Raw genomic sequence first — 21,864 nt, forward strand, 5'->3', positions numbered from 1 at the left:
TTCATATCCATATTCATATCAATGATAAAACAAAACAAAACAGAAACTTTCCGCTATTGTGTGATACAACACAAATTTAATTAGCATCACATATATATATATATATATATATATATACAGGTATATATATATATAGAGCATGTAGACCGGCTATTTTCACTATTTTTGAAAATGTGCCTATAATGATGATATGCCCAACATAAGGACTCCAGGTTTAAAGTGATTATAAGTGTCTGTGGGTTTCATGAATAATGAACCAATTAAAAGTATTAACAAGAACTTGTGACTAAATAATAACTTCATTGGATCCATTGAAACACAGGTTATGTTTTTACATTTCCTGAAAAGTAAAAATTTTGGTCATACAAGGTTTCTACCTGACAGCAGCGATATGTAGTGAGAAGTTTTGAAGCAATATAAAAGGTGCATTTTTTGTGTGAAATCTATTAGACATGATATGATAACTGGACGTTTGTACTGGATTTAATTGCATTTCCTCCAGACGTTCCTGATATATCACACTCACAAGAATGACAGACAAGGGGTCACAATGACTTTGACCTTTAACCACCAGTTCTAGCATAAAAGACAATACAATATATAAATGAAACAATAAAGCCCCCAAAATAATAATATGGGAAGAAGGGGAAAGGTGATTCTCTCTCATAAAACTATGTTTTCAGAAGAGATTTAAAGATGTGGCTGAATTTTTTTTATCAGGCAGGGTGTTCCACTTTTAATGACATGCTCTATGCATTTTAATTGTCCTTCTGCTGTTTTGATTTCCTGTTTTGTTGTTAAACAAGTGCCCACAATAAGGACGCCAGGTTAAAAAGTGTAGAACAGATGGGAGGATTTTCATGAAACATGGTGGTGCTAATGATCAGTAGGCTAACCTGAAGAGATGACTAACTTTTGGGTGGAAAAGGTCAATGGCACCATGAGTTGGCTGAAGTATGAACTGTACAGAGTGCAATATTAATAGTTACTATTGTTTTTATTATTATTATTATTATTATTATTATTATTATTATTATTATTATTACTATTATTTTTTTTATTATTATTATTATTATTCTGGCTGAAATATTTGCTGAATTCCCATTGCCGAATTCCCCTACTCTCGTTTCTTGTTTCTCTCCATTGTCATTAAAGGCTTACAAATGCCCCATAAAAATACATTCTGTATCTGTGCTGCAGCCTGCTCAAACATAGAATGTATGGAAAATCAATAAATCTACACAGTGATCGAACAGTACTTGTATCTTGAGCAAACAGCCCATGTGTCAGTTAGTGGTGACTTGCTTACCTGCAGACACACAGGCGGGAATAGGGTTTCCCCGGGTTGCTCTTCTTGAAGTCGGCCACCGTGTCGGGTTGGTAAACACTGAAACTTATCCTCCACTCCTTGTCACCTGTCAAACTGAACACACAAAGCACAAGATCATCATGTTCCCTCTACACCATGTTCCACTGTTGTGCAGTACAGTAGTCTGTGGTAAAATACTGTTAACTAGAAAAAGTGCTCCTCGGAGCACAGGTCTCCGCCAGGTGGCGCTATAATAGGCCAATGTGAAAAAGGTACCATTTCTTCCTAGGCCTTTCATTGAGGCATTTTGTTCCAAAAATATATTATTACATATTTGATACAGCCTGTTTCTGCAGAAAATTGAATTCATTCTGCCTTAAAAGTCTTAAAAACTACACTTCTGGGTCCGAAATCACTGTCCCTACAGCAGCCGCGTTCATGGAAAATGTAGACGTTGGGGGTCGTTTGACTCGTTTCTAGAGTTTATTGTGTTACTCTTTGGGTACATTTGTACATTTCCACCTTCAGTCGATGCTTCATGTGAGGAAAATTGCCCGAATGATTTGTTTATATTAACACAGTTCTTATATGAGGCGATCTAAGATTCCCCTATGGGGATTTCAATACAAAAAATAACGCTATAAAAGGCAGATGTGAAAAATACAGGCCAGAGGTTTTTCCTTGGCTTCTAAGGAGTGTGGGTGCAAAGTTTCATGCAGATCAGTGCAGTTATAGGTAAACAAACTGGCCTGTTATTGCACCACCATGAGGCTGATTTGAAAAAAATCTAGTGGCATTTCTTCCTCAGTCTTGTAGGAATGGGAGTGCAAACTTTCTCGGAAATCGCACGCTGTGTTCATGATTTTAGGCATTTTCTTCAAAACGGGCCAATCCTGCAAACTTTGGAAGCCAATTTTAGCCAATCAGAATGGAATATGAAAAATCTGAAAATCATTTCCGGGTTGATCACATGACTATAGAGATACTTTGTACCGATTTGCGTGATGTTTGGACAAATCTGTAGGAGTACTGCCAAAAAATAAGTTTAACAAATATCGGCCTCCTGGTGGCACTATAACAGGCCAATCTGAAAAATGTGGGGCAGATTGTCTGGCATCCAGGGAGCGTGTGTGCACAGTTTCGTTGCGATTGGGCCAACGGTGCCGGAGATTATAGCTGTTCACACTTCACAGACACAGGACACACACGGACACACGGACGGACGGACAGACAGACAGGGTGCAAACGCCTTTCGGCCTGGCGGAGACAATGATGTCATGAGAACAGACTCTCAACAACACATACAAAGCTGCATAGCTGTAGGATTTGTTCATTAATTAAATCAAATGTACTTTGTTGACTATAGGGTCCCACAGGGGTCTGTAGCCTACTCGGGGAGTCAGGCCCCCTACTTGTTTCCCTCTACACCAAATCTACAAGTTCACAACAGATCTTATTGTGATGCATTGTGACCTTGTAGATCGGCTGTTTCGTCGAATGTTCTTTTCACTATTATGGCATGCCCACAATAGGAGTTTGAGATGTTATAATAATTGTATCTAAATGGATGTGAAGTCAAACGCATTGTGACATTTGTGTATCTTAAATCAAAAGTTTAAGGTAAAAACATTACCTAGATGCTCCTCCGTCCAGCAAGTTTGATGATTTTACTATGCTGATTAATTAGCCAGACCAATACATCAGTCTGGCCATTATTTGACTTTTTGAGGAAGTATCGCTTAACACCTACATTACACATTGGCTGCCAGAATTATTTATTTATTTTCTACAATAGACTGCCAGACTTTTGCAATGAAAAAACAAAAGTACTCAGGAGCCGAGATACAGAATTTTTAAGTTTTAAGTTAACAAGGAAGTGGATGGGAGTCTAAATCTTCAAAAAATCATATCTCCTTGGTCTTTGGGTCAATTTTTTATATTTTTTATTTTTTAATAAAACACAGATCTGCGTCTTTGGCAGCCTGCGTTCTAAGGACTCAATAGAACGCAGATCTGCGTTTTGGCAGCCAATGTGTTGTTAACAGACACGCATACAAATGTACAATTGTATAAATGCATATAGCCCCATTTGGAACCTCACTCTCCACGATAGCTCCGAGATGAGGTAGAGGTATAGAGTCCTCTAGTCCAAACAGTGAAGATCACCTTTTTCGCAAGATCGTACCCAAAAAGTAACGGTAGTCCAAGACACCTACAGATGTTTCACATTTCGCCGGAAAGTAAAATTGAACCGACGGGGTTGAAAAAAACGTTTAAAAGGCTTATTTAGTCAGCCTGTGCCATGTTTTCCCATTCAACCCGGGTGAACCCCCTACAGCAGGTGCCAGTACTGCTTCCGATTCAGCAACAATGCGAAAACATGGCACAGGCTAAATAAGTGTTTTAAACGTTTTTTGTATGTATGTTTCTTCCTCTTTTGAACATAACCTTGGTGGTAGCGATATCTGTCACATTTAAGTATAGTTTTTAGATCATGTTGGGGGGGTATTTTATTTGTCCCAAAAAAAAAGGTCAACACCTTTAAAGGCATTGTAGGGAGTTCAGACATAATCAAAGAAAAAAACTATTGTCAAACACCGCCCCTCCAGCAGTTCTTTTCCCCGACCACCAGGGGGTGACGCAGGGGGGACTTTTTAAATGAGTCATGCCCAAAATAGGTTGCCTTATGCGGATACAATTCGCGGAAATGCCCGACCCTACGGTTCTCTGAATTTATATTTTTAAATAGGCTCTTTCATGATAAATTGACCACATATATGAAGCTAAACAACTAAATTCTATCCAAACGATTTTTTAAAAGTAAATTATGTGCCTCAAAAAAGAAGTTTGAGAGCGTTTTAAAACCGAAAGTAAAAAGTTGATACGGGCACGGACGCGCACGGACACGCACATGCGTGCGTTAATTTACGACCCGGACATAAACAACATGAACATAAACAGAAGGGAAAATACGGATTTCAGACAGAGGACTGTGTTTCAATGAAGGAAAACACCCCAGCATCATTATATAGTGGCTGATAGAGGGGAGAAAATGCAAAAAATATATATATACATATTTTTTAAATTTAGGCTTAATGTTCCCTACAATCCCTTTAAGTTAAAAGTGGACTGCTACAAATGTTTCAAATTGTTACACCTCAAAAAACATTTCAGAAATGCTGACTACTGACTAGCCTAAACCTGTCAGTCCAATGAATACACTGAATAAGTCGTCTTATTTTTGTCCTCCACTCTGAATCCCACTTTTGTCACTTTCAGCAAATTGGTCAAGCAAGACATCCAGAACCTTGTTAAATCATCAGATGAAGTAACTACTGTAAGCACCGCAATGTGACAGTAGTGGAAATAAGAGTTTTAGAGGAACTAAGACAGAATGACACAATTATTATCAAGCCTGCAGACAAGGAGGGCTCAATTGTAGTCCAAAACACCAAAGATTACTAAATATTATAAATTATGGTTGACTTATGATAAGAATGAAGCTTGACAAGTGAGAGGACATTTTCACACAACATGAAGAGGGTCATAAGCACAGGCCATAAGCATGTATTTAATGTGATCTGTAAACAAATGATACAGAAATGCCAGGAGACATAAAACAGAACATCAGCATAAGGGACAGTAATCTGTAAGAGGCTGTTTCATAGTCACAAGACAAGTGTCCGCTGACAAAAAGGACGCATTTTCAAGTCGCGTTGTCAACACATTTTTCAACTGAGAATACGTCATCTTTGTCATCTGAAGCCTGGTTAAGGGTGAGGTCACATATGTACGCCTGAAACAGTCACATCCTGTTCACAATATTGTTTTTCCAGGGATGGTTTGGGCAGGTGCAGCCTGTGATTTACTGGGACAGGAGTGCTCCTTTTGGGGGTGCTCCTTCCATTCCGACATCTCACCACTCCGACTAGTGGCTTCCGCGTGCGGTTAAGGTTAGGGTTAGGGTTAGGTATAGGGTTCGTCAACGTCGGAAAGGCGACATGTCGGAAAGGAGAAATGCACCCCTCCTTTTGCTTCACACGATAAACAGTTCTTTCTGATGGCGCAGTTGAAGACGTGCGACGCCATTGGCTGCTCCGACGCCATTGGCTGCTCAGCGCAGGCACTCATTCGCCCGGTGGCTCGCAGCCAGCAGCCGTCCTGGTTGAGGTAATAAAAACAAGCACTCCTCTTCCCACAGCCATCCTTTGAAAAACAATATAGCGTCGTGTTCAAGGGGTGTAGCTTCCGGTATAGCGTTGGCGTGTCACGTGCCGTCATGTGTGGAGTTCAGCAATTGAACTCCACACACTGTTACAATGGTTGGCCACTCCCCCTCAGTCACGCATGTGTGACCATACCCTTATACTTTTGTCGCGTGACGGTGTCTCACAACAAAGTGCACATGTCGCATAGCAACAGGTGAGCTTTGAGATTGACTGTTTTTGGTGTGACACCGACACACAACGAAATATAAATTCGGCAGGAAAAAAACAGAGACAACATGAAAAACATTCACACATCATTCTTTTCTTTCTAAGGTGCGACTAGACTAGTCTTTTCTGACAAACACTGTTGGTCACTGACAGTGCTGTAAGCTCCAAAAGAACACAGCCAATTAAGCCATAGCAGATGCAGCCGCTAGAACAGGCTTAAGGTCAGTTTATATCGTCTGTCGGGTTGAAACCTCATATGTCCAAAAACTGTTACTTTTCAGGATTCAAATTCAAAAATGGCAAAAGTAGCAGATCTAAAAGTTCAAAATGCGCTGCTTAGCGCTGCGTTTCGAACTCGCAGACACAAAAAGTTAAAACATGGAGATAAGAGGTTTCGGCACGACAGCGACGACATGCTTTACGTGACAGGTGTTGTACGAAGCGTCACAGTGACGTCTAAACGACAATGTGTCACAGAGGCCTTTCACAGAGGTTGTCACATACGGACCTCTGGAAAAATGTTTACATTTTGTGGTGACACTGTCAGCGAGTCGCAGACGGTATGAATGCTCAAAACTCGATGCGATGCGGCGCGAGACACGTGTCGCTCAAAACATAAACTAACCTTTACGCCTGATTTGTACTTTTTGCCGGTGTCACACACTGAAAATAGCAGATTTACCAGCTCACAACACATTGCACTGCGACCTGTCGGGCGCGAGCAAATCAGCTATTTTTTGTGCGTGGCACAGGCATGAAAGTGAAACTACGGATAACAGTCTCAACAATAGGTGTGATTTTCTTTTTTCCTGAGGGTGAAACAGAAAGGACAATCCAAGGCAGACAATCCAGTGGGTCACGTTCACACAGAGGTTACCATCTTCACAGAGCAATCAAACATGTCACAAGATTAATAATAAAAAGGTTATAAATGAAAAAAAAAACATAATAAAAGACTAAAATACAGCACTAAATACCTTTCTTGTTTGCTTTATGTATTATTACAGCAATATCATGCCAATTATGGAACGTATATCCATACAATGCAAGCTTGACAAGAAAAAACTAAACAGAAATACAGTTATGATCAGGTTATTCAGTATGACAATAAAAGGACAATGACAACAACCCAGGATTCAACATCTTTTGAAGGAAATATTGTAAAGTCTTTTAAAAATATTTTGAGGAAAAAACTGTACAAAGGACTTTGGTTGAATATGAATTTGCTCCTGTATAATACCTCTAGTATACAATATACATATTTAGATAACTCTTATTTAAATACTAGTTGGACTAAATTAAAATGAATACTTTTCCCAAAAAATAGTGTGTATACAACTGATATCTCACATGCCATATATTCCACTGTACAGACAACCATCTCATAGTGAACAGTGTTGAAGTAGCTAAACATGCTTTGTCGGGCGAAGGTTTTTCATCCCTTTGTACAACTCGTTGGCGCCACCTAGGCTCTTGGAAAACACAAGACAAAACGTGGTCAGGCGATCACTTGGTACAAAACGGCTAAAATATATATATTTTCTTCTCGGTATTTAAAATATTACAAAGAGAGATTTTGAAACGGTTAGACAATATTTTTTTTCTTGAATTCATCAAAAATAAAAAATAACATGAAAAAAATAAAAAAAATCCATGTCACTTGACGGATACAGCTCCATAACGGTTCATTTATGCTCCGTCATACGACAGTGCAGTGCGCTGTATTAGCCAATACAAGCTAACGACGCTACACATCCGTGACGTGTTGTGAGCTTGTAGATCAGCTATTCTCGGTGAGTGACACCATTGTACAACAAAGTATGAACGGATTCAATATGATAGTAGTGTGTGGCAGTAATGTAAAGGAATGCTTCCTTCACGCTAGGGGTGGCACTGAACTGGCAACCTCCCTCACAGCCTCCAGGGCATGTCTGTCCACTGGCCAATCACAGCCTCCCTGTCATGTCTCTCCACCGACCAATCACAGTCTACCTGGGTAGGGTTCATGACTGGCAGTGCACAAGGCTAGCCTGGTAAACCCCTCCCTCCGGAAATCTCATTTGCATTTGATTTCAGTAGTGAGTCTAGCAAGAGAGCCTGTTTAGCTTTTTGCCTGTGGGCTGGAGCTGGGCGGGAGTAATACCATTGACTGACAACCCCTTCAGCCAATCAGCAGTTTGTTCCCCCACCACCAGCTAACGTGACGCAAGGGGACTTTTGAAAGGGCCATGCTTTATTCGGATACATGCGTGTCACTGCCCACCACTACTGCCGGTTCTCTGATTTTTTATTTTTAAATAGGCTGTCATGACTAATTGACCACATATATGAAGTTAAAACTAAACAACTAAATTCAATCCGAAAAATTTCTTAAAAGTAAATTCCGTGCCACAAAAAAGAAGTTTGAGAGCGTTTTGAAGATTTAAAACGGAGCGGACCCATTTTCAATGGCGGACGTTCCATTTCGGTCAGCTGCACTCGGCTCCATTCGGGTTCACTCGGGCTCCACCTGATTGGCCAACCTCCGCTGTCAATCACAGAACAATGAGCGAGGACGCTGATAGGCGAGTCCATTTTGTGGACGAGCAAGAAACGCCCAGATAAGCCTTCAGGCCAGACCCAATTCCTGAAAATCAAATGCAAATGAGATTTCCGGAAAGGGGGGGGGGGGGGGGGGGGGGGTTACCAGGCTAGCACAAGGCACCACTACACAGGCAAGATAGAACCTTTCTAGTGGTTTTCAAACGTTTTGTGCGAGAGGCACGTCTCAAGGCACAACAGCGTTCATATTCTTTCCAAATAACTGCTATAATACATGTTATCAGTGGTGTAAAGTAACTAAGTACATTTACTCAAGTACTGTACTTAAGTACACTTTTGAGGAATCTTTAGCACATTCTGAATTCTGGACTTTTACTTGTAACAGAGTACTTCTATATTGCAGTATTGGTACTTTTACTTAAGTAAAATATTTCAGTACTTTTTCCACCACTGCATGTTAATCACTCTTATTTCACTCAGAAACATTTCATTTTTATTTAGTAGTGCCAAATTAAAAGTTTAACCACCAAAGCTGTATTATGTCATTTTAGTTTAGTGAATACAATTTTATTTTGTCTAATCTATATGGTAGAGTATGTTAATACAATAGAACTTTAAAAAACTTGGATGTTTGTATTTGGTCTTCTATTGAGACATGGAGATCCTGTGTCTATTTCTCCCCTGAGCAAGGCAGGCAGGCTCTATTAGTTCAGTGGTAAAAATGTCAGCGCTTGCGCAGGAGACCCGGGTTCAAATCCCAGAAGAACAGGAAAGTTACATAGTGCCACTTTAAGACCTTTTTCATAGAGTGCACAATGTGTGACATCACAATGCGTTGAGAGCTTGTAGACCTGACAATTTAGCAATGTTTTAAAGGGGAAAAAAAAGAATTTCCGCCTATAAAGACATGCCCAAAATAGGGACGGCAGATTCTAATATAATGTGCCACTGTATGGTGTGAAATGAATGCACACAAAGTACTGATAGTAAAATTAATTATGAGTTATGAATACAAATCATTCGTAACTTTTTGTACATACTGTACATTGCAATAATAATAATAATGTGCGGTTGTCATATCTGAACTTGTCTCATGGCACACCAGTGTGCCTCCACACACCGTTTGAGAACCACTGAACGTAACGTTAAAAACTGGCGTCAACGTAAAGCCCAGCATGTGCTCCTTCCGATGTCCGAACTTTTCTTTCGGAAAGGGAAGGTGATATAGCTGCAAATTGACGTCCTTCCGAACCTTTGATGGCCGTTCTCAGAACTTTTTTTTCACGGAACTAGTGCTCCCTCCAGATGCCCTGACTCTCCCAACTATAAGTTCAGAATGGCTGTCCGAAACCGGAAGGTTCTCCTACATCGGAAAGGAGTGCCGTACGCCTATCAGGCCCTCGATTCGTAGTGTTTGTTTCCTCTTCAGATGACCACCAGTGGGGGCATTGGCGCTGTGAGAGACAAGATGCCCCCAATGTTAACACAGCAGTGGTCCATTGGGTCAACAACGTTCTTTGTGCGTCCGTCTGCGAGCACCGTCTCTCAACATTGGGTCTGGGGGACCACCGGGGACCCTTAATGGACCCTTACGGGTCTGTAACTCAGAGCGTACAAATGGTTCCATTTGTACGCTCTCAGAGTTACTGTAACACCTAGGATTTTACAGTGTGGACCAGTGTTGATTTCGTCGACTAAAACTATGACGAAAAACTGTCGAAAAATAAATAAAACCTAAATAAAAACTAAGCTATAATGACTAAAACTAAGACTAAATATGTTGACAATATCGTCAACAAATAAAAACTAGACTAAAATGTTAGTGAGGGACTAGTGGAGAAGAGATCCAGTAGAACTAAAAGACAAGTCATTTCATGTTTGGTTGCGCTCGGGCGTCTACAAGCTCACAACACGTCGCGCTGCGACGCGTTGTGAGCTTGTAGATCGGCTATTTTCAGCATGCAACCAAGTGTAAAATCAGCCATTACGAAGCCATCAACGCACCGCCAAAATACATTTTAGTCGACTAAATCAACAGTAGTGTGGACTAGAGGTCCGAGAGATAAAATAAAATGGGGGGTCCGTTGGTCTAATGCATATCAAACTGGGGGTCCTTAAAAAAACAAAAAAAAACGGTTGAGAATCACTGGTATGTCCCCCTACAGATCAACCAATGTCTTTTCATTGTCTGGTTCAGAGTTCTGAGAGAGGGACGAGCATTGTAGTGTGTTAGTACTTCCTGAGGTGATGGGGGGTGGGGTCACACGGGTGGGGGGGTTGGGGGGTGGTAGAGGGGGGGGGGGGGGGGGGTTTAGTCCAACATGGCATCCAGCTGGTCTGCCAGGTCGTCAAACATGTTCCCGATGTCGTCCAGGATGGTCCCCGCAGACTTCACCGTGTTGGCTCCACTGTGGGAGGAGAAGAACAACAACGTCACACGCACGGCATGACAATCGCCACCAAAACTAGGGTCCCGAACTTGTAAATGTATTTTCTGTTTGCTAAAGAGCCGGAGCAGGACTCCTGTTACTGAACAAACACTCTATAGCAATGATTACCTTCTGAATACAGAGCTGGGTATAGAATTTAACATTTGATTTAAATAACAACAAAAAAAGAATACTGCACCTTTAACTTTAATCATACAATGAACAAGATAACAAGTAAATATATGCTACACGCATTAACAGAATTTTATTTAATTTAACCACTTTATTCCTATTACAAAATAAATAAAATATTCCAAAATATGGACATTTGAAAACATTTTGATTTTAAACGTAACAAATAGGCTCTATGCACAGCAGCCATATTATCACTTCCTTCCCAGGTGTTACCAATGATACTAATGAAGGCTCTGTTCCATTTAGTCTAGCACAGTGGTTTCCACGACCCCCATAACTCTGAGAGTGTACAAATGGAACCAAATGGACCCGCATTTGTACACTCTCAGAGTTACACACCTGTAAGGGGCCATTTGGAAGCCCATGAGGGTCCCTGGACCCCAACTGTAGACCCACTGGTGTGACAGAGTGTTTCCAGTGAGCCAACATGCACAATAGCAGCACCCTGACTCTGTTTGACCAGAATGGAACAGAGCCTTCATTAGTATCATAGCCATATTATGAATGTCTTCATAATATGGCTGCTGTGAATAGAGCCTATTGGGACATATGGGCTGCATAACTGTCGATAATGACGACAGCAAAGTCAAACAACGACTAGCATGTGTTTACCCGTCGGAGGCGTCCTCCAGGGTGAGTTTTCTCTCCACGGCCTTCAGAGCTGCTTCCAGTGAGGTGCTGGTCTGCTCCAGCCTCTGCTGTTGCACCACCACCGTGGAGCCAGCAGGGGGCTCCGGCCCCAGGCCCAGGGCCGGGCCCACCACACACACCTGGGGCTTGGCTGCTACCGCCGGATGGCTCTGAGGGGCCGGGGCCGGGGGAGCGGGAGTGGAGGGAGCGGACGGAGGAGAGGCGAAGGCCACGCTCTCCACCACGCTGATGGTGACGCCCACGGACGAGGGCGTCGCCACCGCAGCTGGAAGGCAAGGATGAAAAACGTAGTTAAAAACGTGGTACGACGCAGGGACAATATACAAGCTCGAAACGTGTCGCTGAACGCCGCGTTTCGAGCTTGCGGATCTGCTACTTTTGATGCTTTTTGTGTGACGCTGTAGAGGGATCGAGTAGGACGTTCATTTACGAAAAAAACACACAAAGGTAAAATATCGTCAAATATCGTCGCCTAAGTTTTTCAGGAAAAAATTAAAACTGATCCAAAACAAAACTATATGATATTTCTTAATCATTTCACCCAAAACGTTTTAACAAATTATGACTATTAAAATAAAAATAACACTGTCTGTCAGTTACGTAACATAAGAGATTTAAATAGGTTTACATAGGATTAAACCTGACTTGTTGATGATTTACTGATTTACTCCAGACTCCAGGCAATTGTTTTGGCTTAAGTCACAAAAACATGTTACATTAGGCCCAAAAAATTGCCTATTTTAGCCTAAGTCACACTAGGGAGATAGGCCGGGAGGGAACAGCGTGATCCTTTTCAATTAGGAGATAGGAGATTTTACCAGAGGTGGCCAGTGTCATGAGGAGCTGACTTAGGCTAAAGTAAAAAAAAAAAAAAAAATTACGTAGGCCATTAGTTTAACACATTGATTGCCAAGATTGCATAAACTCGTTCTTTCAAATGCATCACTTGATGGCCAAGATCGAGTTGTCCAAGATCGAGTTCTTTCCAAAAAAACTTTTTTTTAAAAATTCCACCCTAACACAGCTTTGGAATGATCGATCGTCACTCAGAGAAGTAGTATGTGGATGTGACGTCATCGAAAAAAAGGTCACATCCATTCATCCAAACGATGGGATTTTCAGAAAAACACCTCTAACTCAGTTTATTTTTTTTGCATTGAAAACCACCAAAGCCCCAAAATGTCTGATTCCTTCCCAGGTGTTACCGCGGTTGGAACATTATCGTCCCTGTGGATTCACAGATCCCTCCGCCAACCCATTGGAACTTTTTTTCGTGTTTTTTTTTACACAATGTATCTTCCATGGCGTTTCAACGATCGTTGATTTAGAACCCTGCAAGGCCCAGTGTGATCGCACGATCACATGTATGTTTTATAAAGAAATGAGTTTAAATCATTTTTCTTTTCTGTTGAAAACTCAACTTGAAAAGAATCTGGGCCTTGCAGGGTTAAGGTAATTACGCTGGCATGGGGATAGAAAACCGTTTAATATCTTGGCAGTCAATGTGTTGTTAAGAAGGTGACGATATGGAGATACAAGGTTTCTGCCCAACAGTTCATGCATTTTTCAATAAAAACATCAATCAATCAAATGAATCAGTGTGCTCACCCTGTGCTGCCAGCAGGCTGTGGCGGAGCGGCTTGGGAGCGGTGACGGGGGGCTTGGAGGAGACGGGGGGCTTGCTCGGAGACCCCGCGACGACGGCGGGGAGGGTCTCCGTCGTCCTCTCCGCGGCAGCCTCGCTGATCCTCAGACTGACCTCCTCCTCCTCCTCCTCCTCCTCCTCGCTCTGGGAGCGCTCACACCCCCCTCCCTCCTCTCCCGTAGGGGAGCAGTCCCCCCCGCCCTGCTCCTTGTCCTTGGGCTTGTGTCGCCGCTTGACCGTGTCCGACTCTTTCAGGTTGAACTCGGGCAGCTCCGGGGGGGGGGCCTTGGCGGCTGCGGCGGCGTGTAAGAGCTGCTCGGGAGGCTCCAGCACGGCCTCGGCCCGGGGCGGCCCCCCGGTCTTGGGCCTCTGCTTGATGGTGAGGTTGCCCTCCTCGGCGAACGGGATGCACTCGCTGGAGCTGTTGTTGTTCTGGGCCTCCAGCTCGGCCGGGGGGGGGGCCTTGCCGCCGGGCTCTTCCTCCTCCGAGTCCGATTTCACCCCCCTGTCGGGGTCCGCGTCACCGCTGTGGGTCTGGGGGGGGGGGGGGGGGGGGCAAGGTGATTATGGTTAACTAAAACTAATGAAATAAAACTATAGCAAGCTACTGTATAAACAAAATAACAACAATGACAACAATCATAAACTAAACCGAAATTTAAAACAGAAAGTTAAAAGGAGATAGAAATAAAAGAGTCAGAAGCTCTTGTTAATACTTTTAATTTGTTCAATATTTATACAACTACTTCATTTTTTCATAATGAGACGCATCGTGAGCTTGTAGATTGGCAATTTTCTCTACTTTTACTCGACTATGTCATACGACAAAGCAGGGCATTACTTTATGAAAAAAAACAACAACCTTGGAATACGGCGCTAAACATTTTTTCGTAGGAGGTTTCTGCCTACGCCGACCAATAGAAAAACGCTCAGCTATACCAACCTTGTCAGGAAGACACTCGCTCTGCACCCTCCTCCGGGCTCCGCTGGCGTCCGTGGGCTGGGCCAGAAGCGTCAGAGGGGGTGGGGCCTCCTGCTGGAGGAGGTCTAGTCTGTGCGGGGGGGCGGGGCTCCTCCTGCCCTCCATGGAGACCTCCAGAGACGCCGCCATGCTCCTCACGCTCCTCAGGGTCTCCGTCTCCACGCCGCCACCGGCTGCCGTGCCGTTGTCGGCGTGGAGCTCCACGCCGGCGCCGCCGCTCACGGAACTCAGCCTCTTGGGCGGGGGAGGCGGGGGACCCTTCTTGCGGGCGCGCACGGCGAACGACTGGCTCCGCCCCACCGTGCCGCCACTCTTCTCCGGGCTGGACTGCAGCAGCAGCCGCCGCGCCGACTGTCCGCCGCCGCCGCGCCCGTGCCGGCGGCTGAGCGTGGCGTAGGACGGGACGGCGCCGGGGGGCGGGCCCAGGGGCCCGCCGTCGTCGTCCTCGTCGTCCTCGTCGTCCTGCTCGCCGTCCGACAGGGCGTAGCGCGTCAGGCTCTGCGTGCGCTGCTTCTTGCCGAGCGTGAGCGAGCGCTCGTGGAGCTTGGAGGCGGAGCCCCTGCCGCCGGCCTCCAGGTGGGCGGAGCCGCAGTGGGAGTGCAAGTAGCTGAAGCCCTTGAGGGGGGAGGAGTCGGCGGTGGCGGCGGGCGGAGGAGGAGGCGGGGCTTTGGGCTTGGCCGGGATGGCGGGGTACTTGAAGACGGTGGCGGTGCCCAGGGGCACCTGTTTGGGCAGCTGCTGTGACCTCTGGTCCCAGCAGCCCTCCGGAATGTTCCTCTCCCTGGCCGGACTGCCCTCCAGGCTGCCGCCGCTGCCCAGGCTCTCCTGGGAGCGGCTGTGGGGGCTGACGGAGGCCATGGGGGGGTCCTGGGAGCGCCCGGACCCCCGGGAGCGGGCGTCGATGCTCTCCTGGCTCTGGGACATCCTCATCCTGAGGGCCAGGTGGCCGCCGTCCTGGTGGCAGCCCCCGTAGTGGCTGGACATGGCCGTCTGCAGCTCGGCACTCAGCTCGCTGTCCTGGAAGGTGGTCATCTTGGGGGTGTGCGGCGAGGGGCACGCCTCCCCTCCTCCTCCTCCTCCCAGCGAGGAGTCGGGCGGCTCGATGGCCACCAGGTGCAGGGCTCCGGGGGGCTTGCGGCGCAGCGTGCCCCCCAGGCCCCCCGACTCGGCCTGCATGATGGCCCTCTGGATGTCACACAGCTTCTTCACCGCGAGCATCAGCTTCTTCTGGTGGCCTGTGGGCGGGGCAGGGACCAGGAACATTGTTGACATTAGGGCTGCAACTTTGATTGACTGATTGATTGATTGATACTTGATTAAGAAGTTAGTTGAGTTTGAATAGGGGTTTGAGATCTTTAACCCATTAAGACCTGAAGCCGATTTCTACAAAATGTCTTCTAAATCCCAACAGTTTTCTGAAAAAACGTATGCTTCTATATCAGTGGTGCTCAAACCTTTTCATGTCAAGGACCCCCAAAATGATATGTGTTTGACCGCAGACCCCCATCTCAAAATATGTTGTTCCAGGGACCCCCAGACGCAAAGATTTGAGTTATGAATGTTCGCTTTAAAATGATATAAATATATTAATTTGCACACATTTTCTCGATTTAAAATAGCAGATCTACAAGCTCATAGCGCGGCACTCGGTGCGCTATGATTGTATATCTGCTATTTTTGAATAGCCAAAGTGTAAAATAATGGTGACACAGATGCTTCTTCAGGTCTTAATGGATTAATGTCTATTGGTTAGGCAGATTACATTCATTATTTTCATAGCGATGGTCCTATCGATAGCTTTTTTATTAATAAATACATGAATTAGTCGAGAAGCATGTTTTTTTTATACCAAGCAAAACAGTTTTGGGTGAAGTATTCCTTTTTTTTTGTCGCATTCCTAATATAAGCCAATAATTTGATGACCAGCGGACCGGTAGGCAGCGGTTCCGGTAAGAGACACAAAATAAACTCTTTGTGTCTCCTACCAGAACCGCTGCCGGTCATCAAATTATTGGCTCAGGAATGCGACAAAAACACAAAAATATCCATGAATTCAAGTCATGGGGTGACTAATCGATAGAAAAAAAAGTCACTTTGGGAGTGAACTATCCCTTTAACCCATTAAGACCTGGAACGCATCTGTGTCACTTTCAAGGAGTAGTTCACCCAAAAAATTACTTATTTTCAACCAATTGCACACCCCATGAAGGCTTGAATCCATGGATTTATTTTTGTTTTTGTCGCATTCCTAAGCCAATAATTGTATTCCCGTCTCCTACCGGCTAATGTATCCGGTAGGAGACACAAAGTAGATTATTTGTGTCTCCTACCGGATACACACCCGGTCATCAAATTATTGGTTTAGGAATGCCACAAAAACAAAAATAAATCCATGAATTCAAGGCTTCATGGGGTGTGCAATTGATAGAAAATATATCGTTTTTTGGGTGAACTCCTCCTTTAAGATTTATTTGGCTATTTTGCCGCGCTATGAGCTTGTAGATCTGCTATTTTTTGAAAAATCGTGGATTTTTTTTAAAAAAGATTTTTTTTCAAAAAACTGTTGGGATTTAGAAGACATTTGTAGAATCGGCTTCAGGTCTTAAAGGGTTAATGGGTTAAATGTTGCACAAGTTAGAAGTTACATAAACATGTGTTCTCCATACCCAGCTTGTCGATGCCGATCTCTTGCAGGTCCTCCCATGTGAGGTCTCTGACGATGCTGATGGAGTCGTAGCCGTTCTCCGACAGCTTCTTGTGGTACTGAGGCAGGCCGATGGTGCTCAGCCACTCCCCCAGGTCAGACTGGAAAGAGACAGGAGATACAGTAAGCCACCGATTCTCAATCTTTTTTTTTTCCTCACAGTTTGACATCGTCGTCGTCGGCTGGAAAACCTTGTACGTTCGAAACCCTTCCTTTTGTGTGTGTGCGCGAATGCATAGTAAAACAAATAATAATAATAATGCATTTTATTTATAACGCACTTTACATTCTTGCGAATCTCAAAGTGCTAAAATAATCACATAATACGATTAAAAGAAAACTTCACTGCAAAATGTGATAGAAACGTTTCTCACAGCACTTAGAAATATTGAATCAAAGGCACATAATGTAATAGCAAAGTCATAATGGCAATAAAAGTTCTAACATTACATAAAAAAATAAAAATGTTTTGTCTTTAAAACCAGCAAATATATGTTCATGATTACTATCAGAATTTAAAGCTATTTAAACACTTACATTAACACATTAACCGCCATGAACGTAGTCCTACAGTCCATTAAATCCACCGTTAAGCGCCGAGACCGTAGCCCTACGGTCCGGGTGCTTTTTCCTTTTTTTCGTTTTCTTTTCAATTTTAGACACGGACCATTTTCAGTGTAACACCACCGGAAACGGAACTATTTGCGATCCGGTTTTGCCGTTCCCGTCGGCCTCCATTCTAAAGCGCACACTAAAACTCCATTTTCTCCCTTGTAGTTTTTTCTCCTCGGTCATCACTGTTTAACATAAACCGTTCTAACTACAACATGGCGGCTCTGTTTGACACGTGGTCTGCACTGGTAGACACAGGGACATCTGCACGATGTTTACAAACAGTGCATCGCGCATTCTTTAGGATTTTAACGGGGTCTATGGCGACGTGAAAAAAACAAAAAACACCAATAAAACCTTGGCACTGGTGAGTACATTATGAGATTAACCTCTGGCGGTGGATGTGTTAACCAAAAAGTATCACTTACACCCACTCTAAGGCATCTAATGACTGCAGGACTGGATTAATTAATGAATTAAGTAATTCATTCATCAATGAAGTACTGCACTCTCTGATATCAGCTGGTAGGAGCTTTCTGGCTAAACTGTGCAGACTGAAATGTGACAGGACAGTGCCCTCTGGTGGAGGAATAGAGTACAGGTAAGGTGTGATTCTTCTTACGGGGATGTATTCAGGAAGCCACTCAGGAATGCTCAGGTTGCTGATCTCTATGGAGATCTTCTTGCGGTGGCCCGGCTTGGTGACTCCGATGGCAGTCAGGTCCTGTAGCAACACACCGCACACACAAGATATCAGAAAGAAGAGCGCTACACATGAGTCAACGCACATGCACGCGCGCACACACGCACGCACGGTCGCACGCACACGCGCACACACACACACACACACACACACACACACACACACACACACACACACACACACACACACACACACACACACACAGTTCTAAACATTTGACTGATGAGACAATATCAATGGTATGCAGAATGTTCAAAATTGCATTCAAAAGCAATTAAACATAGTGCCAAGCATAAACAATACTCACGCATACAACATAGGCATGTAACGGTATGACATTTTACAGTACGGTATCAAAACAAAATACTGCAGTATACGCTATTTCACAGTATTATCAGTGATTATTATTCTATTTATATCCGCTATTTATACCACTGTAATACCGTAATACGGTATACCGTTACATGCCTACTCATAAATGATGCACGCTTTTTCTTCTCTATATTAAAAAAAAAGTGTTGTTTTGTGGCCATCCAGTTACCCACCTACCCCTTGCTGTGTGACCCACTTATGGGTCGCGACCCACAGTTTGAAAACCACTGTTTCTAGGTGCCCAGAATAGTGTCTGTGATGTCTGTGTCTGTAGCTCTGAGAGTGTACAAATGGACTAATAATGTCTGTATGCAATGAGTACTGACACACTATTGAATTATCCCCAATAAAAAAGTGTTATAAAAAAAAAATTAAAAAATGGACTAATAATGTATATCGTTGTCGGGTGGAAACCTTGCATGTCCAAAACCGTTCCATTTTTATTATTATATTTAAAACATCTTAAAATAGTGAAAATAGCCGATCGACAAGCACACAACGCCTCGCACAGCGAGGCATTGTGCGCTTGTCGATCTGCTATTTTCACTACTTTTGTGTGACGCTCTTGTATGACGAATTGGGGATTTGATTTACTGCCAGCTATATCAAGAAAGTCCTAGAAAGGGACAAAAGGTTGAGAAAAACTGGTGTGTAGACCCAGGAGCGCGTTTGTGTCTGTGCGGCGTACCTCAGGGGTCATCCTGCTGATGGTGGGCACATCGTAACCGGCGGTGATGAAGTTTGTGGTGTACTGCTCCAGCTGGAACTCACTGAGCCACTGGTAGATGGCCTCGGCGTCCTGCGAGACAAACACAGTGACATTCAGACTGTTTGTTTCATTTCAGGGCACCAAATACAGTATATAATATAGCCACTTATGATCAGACAATAGATGAAGAAGTCACCTGTAAATAATTTCCTTACCATGGACTAATTAGTAAAAGGATTATCTACTTGAACTGAACAGAGCTGCAAAGGACCTTCTTTAAGTTCACTGCCTTGTTTTGTTCCACTGTGATGTTTAAAAAGGAAAGGAACTTTTTTCGCCGGTGCCTTACCCATTATCCCTAAACTTCTTTGCCATTTTTTACTATTTTTAAAAACATTTTGAAATAGTTCAAAAAGCCTACAAGCTCACAACATGTCGATGTAGATCGGCTAGTTGAAAATGTTTTAAAAAATACAAAAAAATGGCAAAGAAGTTTAGGGATAATGGCTAAGGCACAGGCGAAGCCTGATATACAATTCATCGTACGAAGGTGTCGCACAGAGAACATAGCGGACCTACAAGCTCACAATGCGTCACATTGGACTAAAACTAAACTGCAATAAAGCACCAAACCGAAAAGAAAAAAAAAGAATGAATGTATAATATGTAATGAAACATAGTAACTCTGGTAGAAAGTGGAGAACATTGCGTTGTGGTCTTGTCACCTTGCCCTCCAGGAGCTGTTGAGGTCGTACAAAGTGCTGGGTGAAGCTCTGCTCTGCTGGTCTCTGCATGGTGGACGCCTGCTGCCTGCGTGGCGTTCCTCCTCCTGAACAATGACATCACACAACATCACGTCACAACCACGAAGGCTCACTCCTTCAGACTCCACCTCAGCTCTTAGCACTTGACCTACGGTACGTATGGCGACCATGCAGACATACCGTGGTCATTTGCTAAACGTAATTTAGATAGCATGTTATTTAGGTGCTAGGTTCATTGTTTACCTGGTATAGTTTACCGAGGCACTACTGACAAGTGATTTCCTTGTTTATTATCACTCTGGATCAGTGTTGATTACTTCAACTAAAACTATGACGAAAAATGTTCGTCGACTACCTTTTTTCACTGGCGAAAACTAAATAAAAACTAAGCTAAGATGACTAAAATGTTAGCGAGGGACTGGTGGAGAAGAGATCCAGTAGAACTAAGACTAGTGGAGAACAGATCCAGTAGAACTAAGACTAGTGGAGAACAGATCCACTAGAACTAAAAGACAAGTCATTTAATGCTTGGTTGCGCTCGGGTGTTGCGCTCCGTTGTGAGCTTAGAGATCAACTATTTTCAGCATGCAACCAAGTGTAAAATCAGCCATTATGACGCCATCAAGGCACCGCCAAAATACATTTTAGTCGACTAAATCAACTGTTGATTTAGTCGACTATAATCTTGTGATATTTAGTCGACTGAAACTAGACAAAACCAAAACATTTCAGATGACTAAAATATGACTAAAACTAAATGGAATTGTATTCAAAAAGAATTGCTGACAAAAACAACACTGCTCTGGATGAGTGTCTGCAAATGCCATAATTGTAAATAGTATGTCACATAAACACAAGACCATTTGTTTAAGTGTTGATTCAGTCCAATGAAAATCCTCTTACAATATTGTTGTATTTATTTTAATTCAAAATAAATGTAATGAAGGAGAAAGCTACCTGAGAGCTGATCAGGCTGTTTGCTGGAGTCCGGTTGTCCCACATCACCAGCAGAGGGCACCAGTGGCTACACCAAAGAAAAAAAACAAATTAAAGCCAGTAGGATTTAACTGTGGGACAGGGTACCAACAGGAGCGGAAACCTATGGAGATTTCAGCTCTCTGAAGCATTAAAACACATGTAAAAATGTATCTTCAGAGCCTTAAAGGGGTATTTAGACTATTTTTAACCTAAATCCCATGTGAGGTGATCAAGTATAAAGTGTGGTGAAAAAAACGAACAAACAGACAGACAAAAACAATATCACATCACATTGTTTCGCGTCATCAGGCGCATGCCACGTTTGACGTCATTGAACATACATACACTTACAAGTTTCGTGGGAGAAACACACCTAAGACATTTATTTTGACTTTGCATTTGCTCACTCACTACTGTATACGATCTCCTCGCATCAGAGCAAAGGGATTCAGGTTCAAAATCGACAATATGTCCCATTAGCTACGCAGCTTATGAAGAAGCGAGCTGCACCTTGCTGGCGTTGTCGGCATGATGGCTGGTGTTATTATGGTGCAGTCCGTTGGTCGCTGCCGCGTTGCTCTCCGTGCTCTGTCCACTTCCTGCGCTACGCGTGCTGCCCACACTGCCTGTGCTGCCCACACTGTTCCTGTCTCCAGCTGGAGAGAGAGAGATAGAGAGACAGAGAGAGAGAGAGAGAGAGAGAGAGAGAGAGAGAGAGAGAGCGAGAGAGAGAGCGAGAATATTAATCTTAACTGGAATACAAGTTAACTGCTAAAGCTTGATTTGGTGTCCCCCAGGGGTCTATACTCCCCCCTCCTATTTTTGCTATACACC

General features: G+C 43.6%; 1 protein-coding gene across 1 annotated transcript in view; it reads right to left on the bottom strand.

Annotated features, from left to right (window-relative positions):
- Positions 1-4,848: 4,848 nt before the first annotated feature.
- The window catches only part of caskin2 (CASK interacting protein 2), a 144,467-nt gene continuing 127,451 nt past the window's right edge, over positions 4,849-21,864 (bottom strand). The window contains 10 exon segments of the mRNA XM_084072176.1: positions 4,849-10,694; positions 11,523-11,826; positions 13,170-13,740; positions 14,150-15,423; positions 16,855-16,993; positions 18,127-18,228; positions 19,268-19,378; positions 20,014-20,117; positions 21,010-21,076; positions 21,541-21,686. Of these exon segments, the coding sequence (XP_083928302.1) occupies positions 10,598-10,694; positions 11,523-11,826; positions 13,170-13,740; positions 14,150-15,423; positions 16,855-16,993; positions 18,127-18,228; positions 19,268-19,378; positions 20,014-20,117; positions 21,010-21,076; positions 21,541-21,686 (2,915 nt within the window). The 3' untranslated portion in view covers positions 4,849-10,597.

This window comes from Gymnoscopelus microlampas (genome assembly GCF_963454915.1).
Source record: "Gymnoscopelus microlampas genome assembly, chromosome: 11".
NCBI lineage: Eukaryota > Metazoa > Chordata > Actinopteri > Myctophiformes > Myctophidae > Gymnoscopelus > Gymnoscopelus microlampas.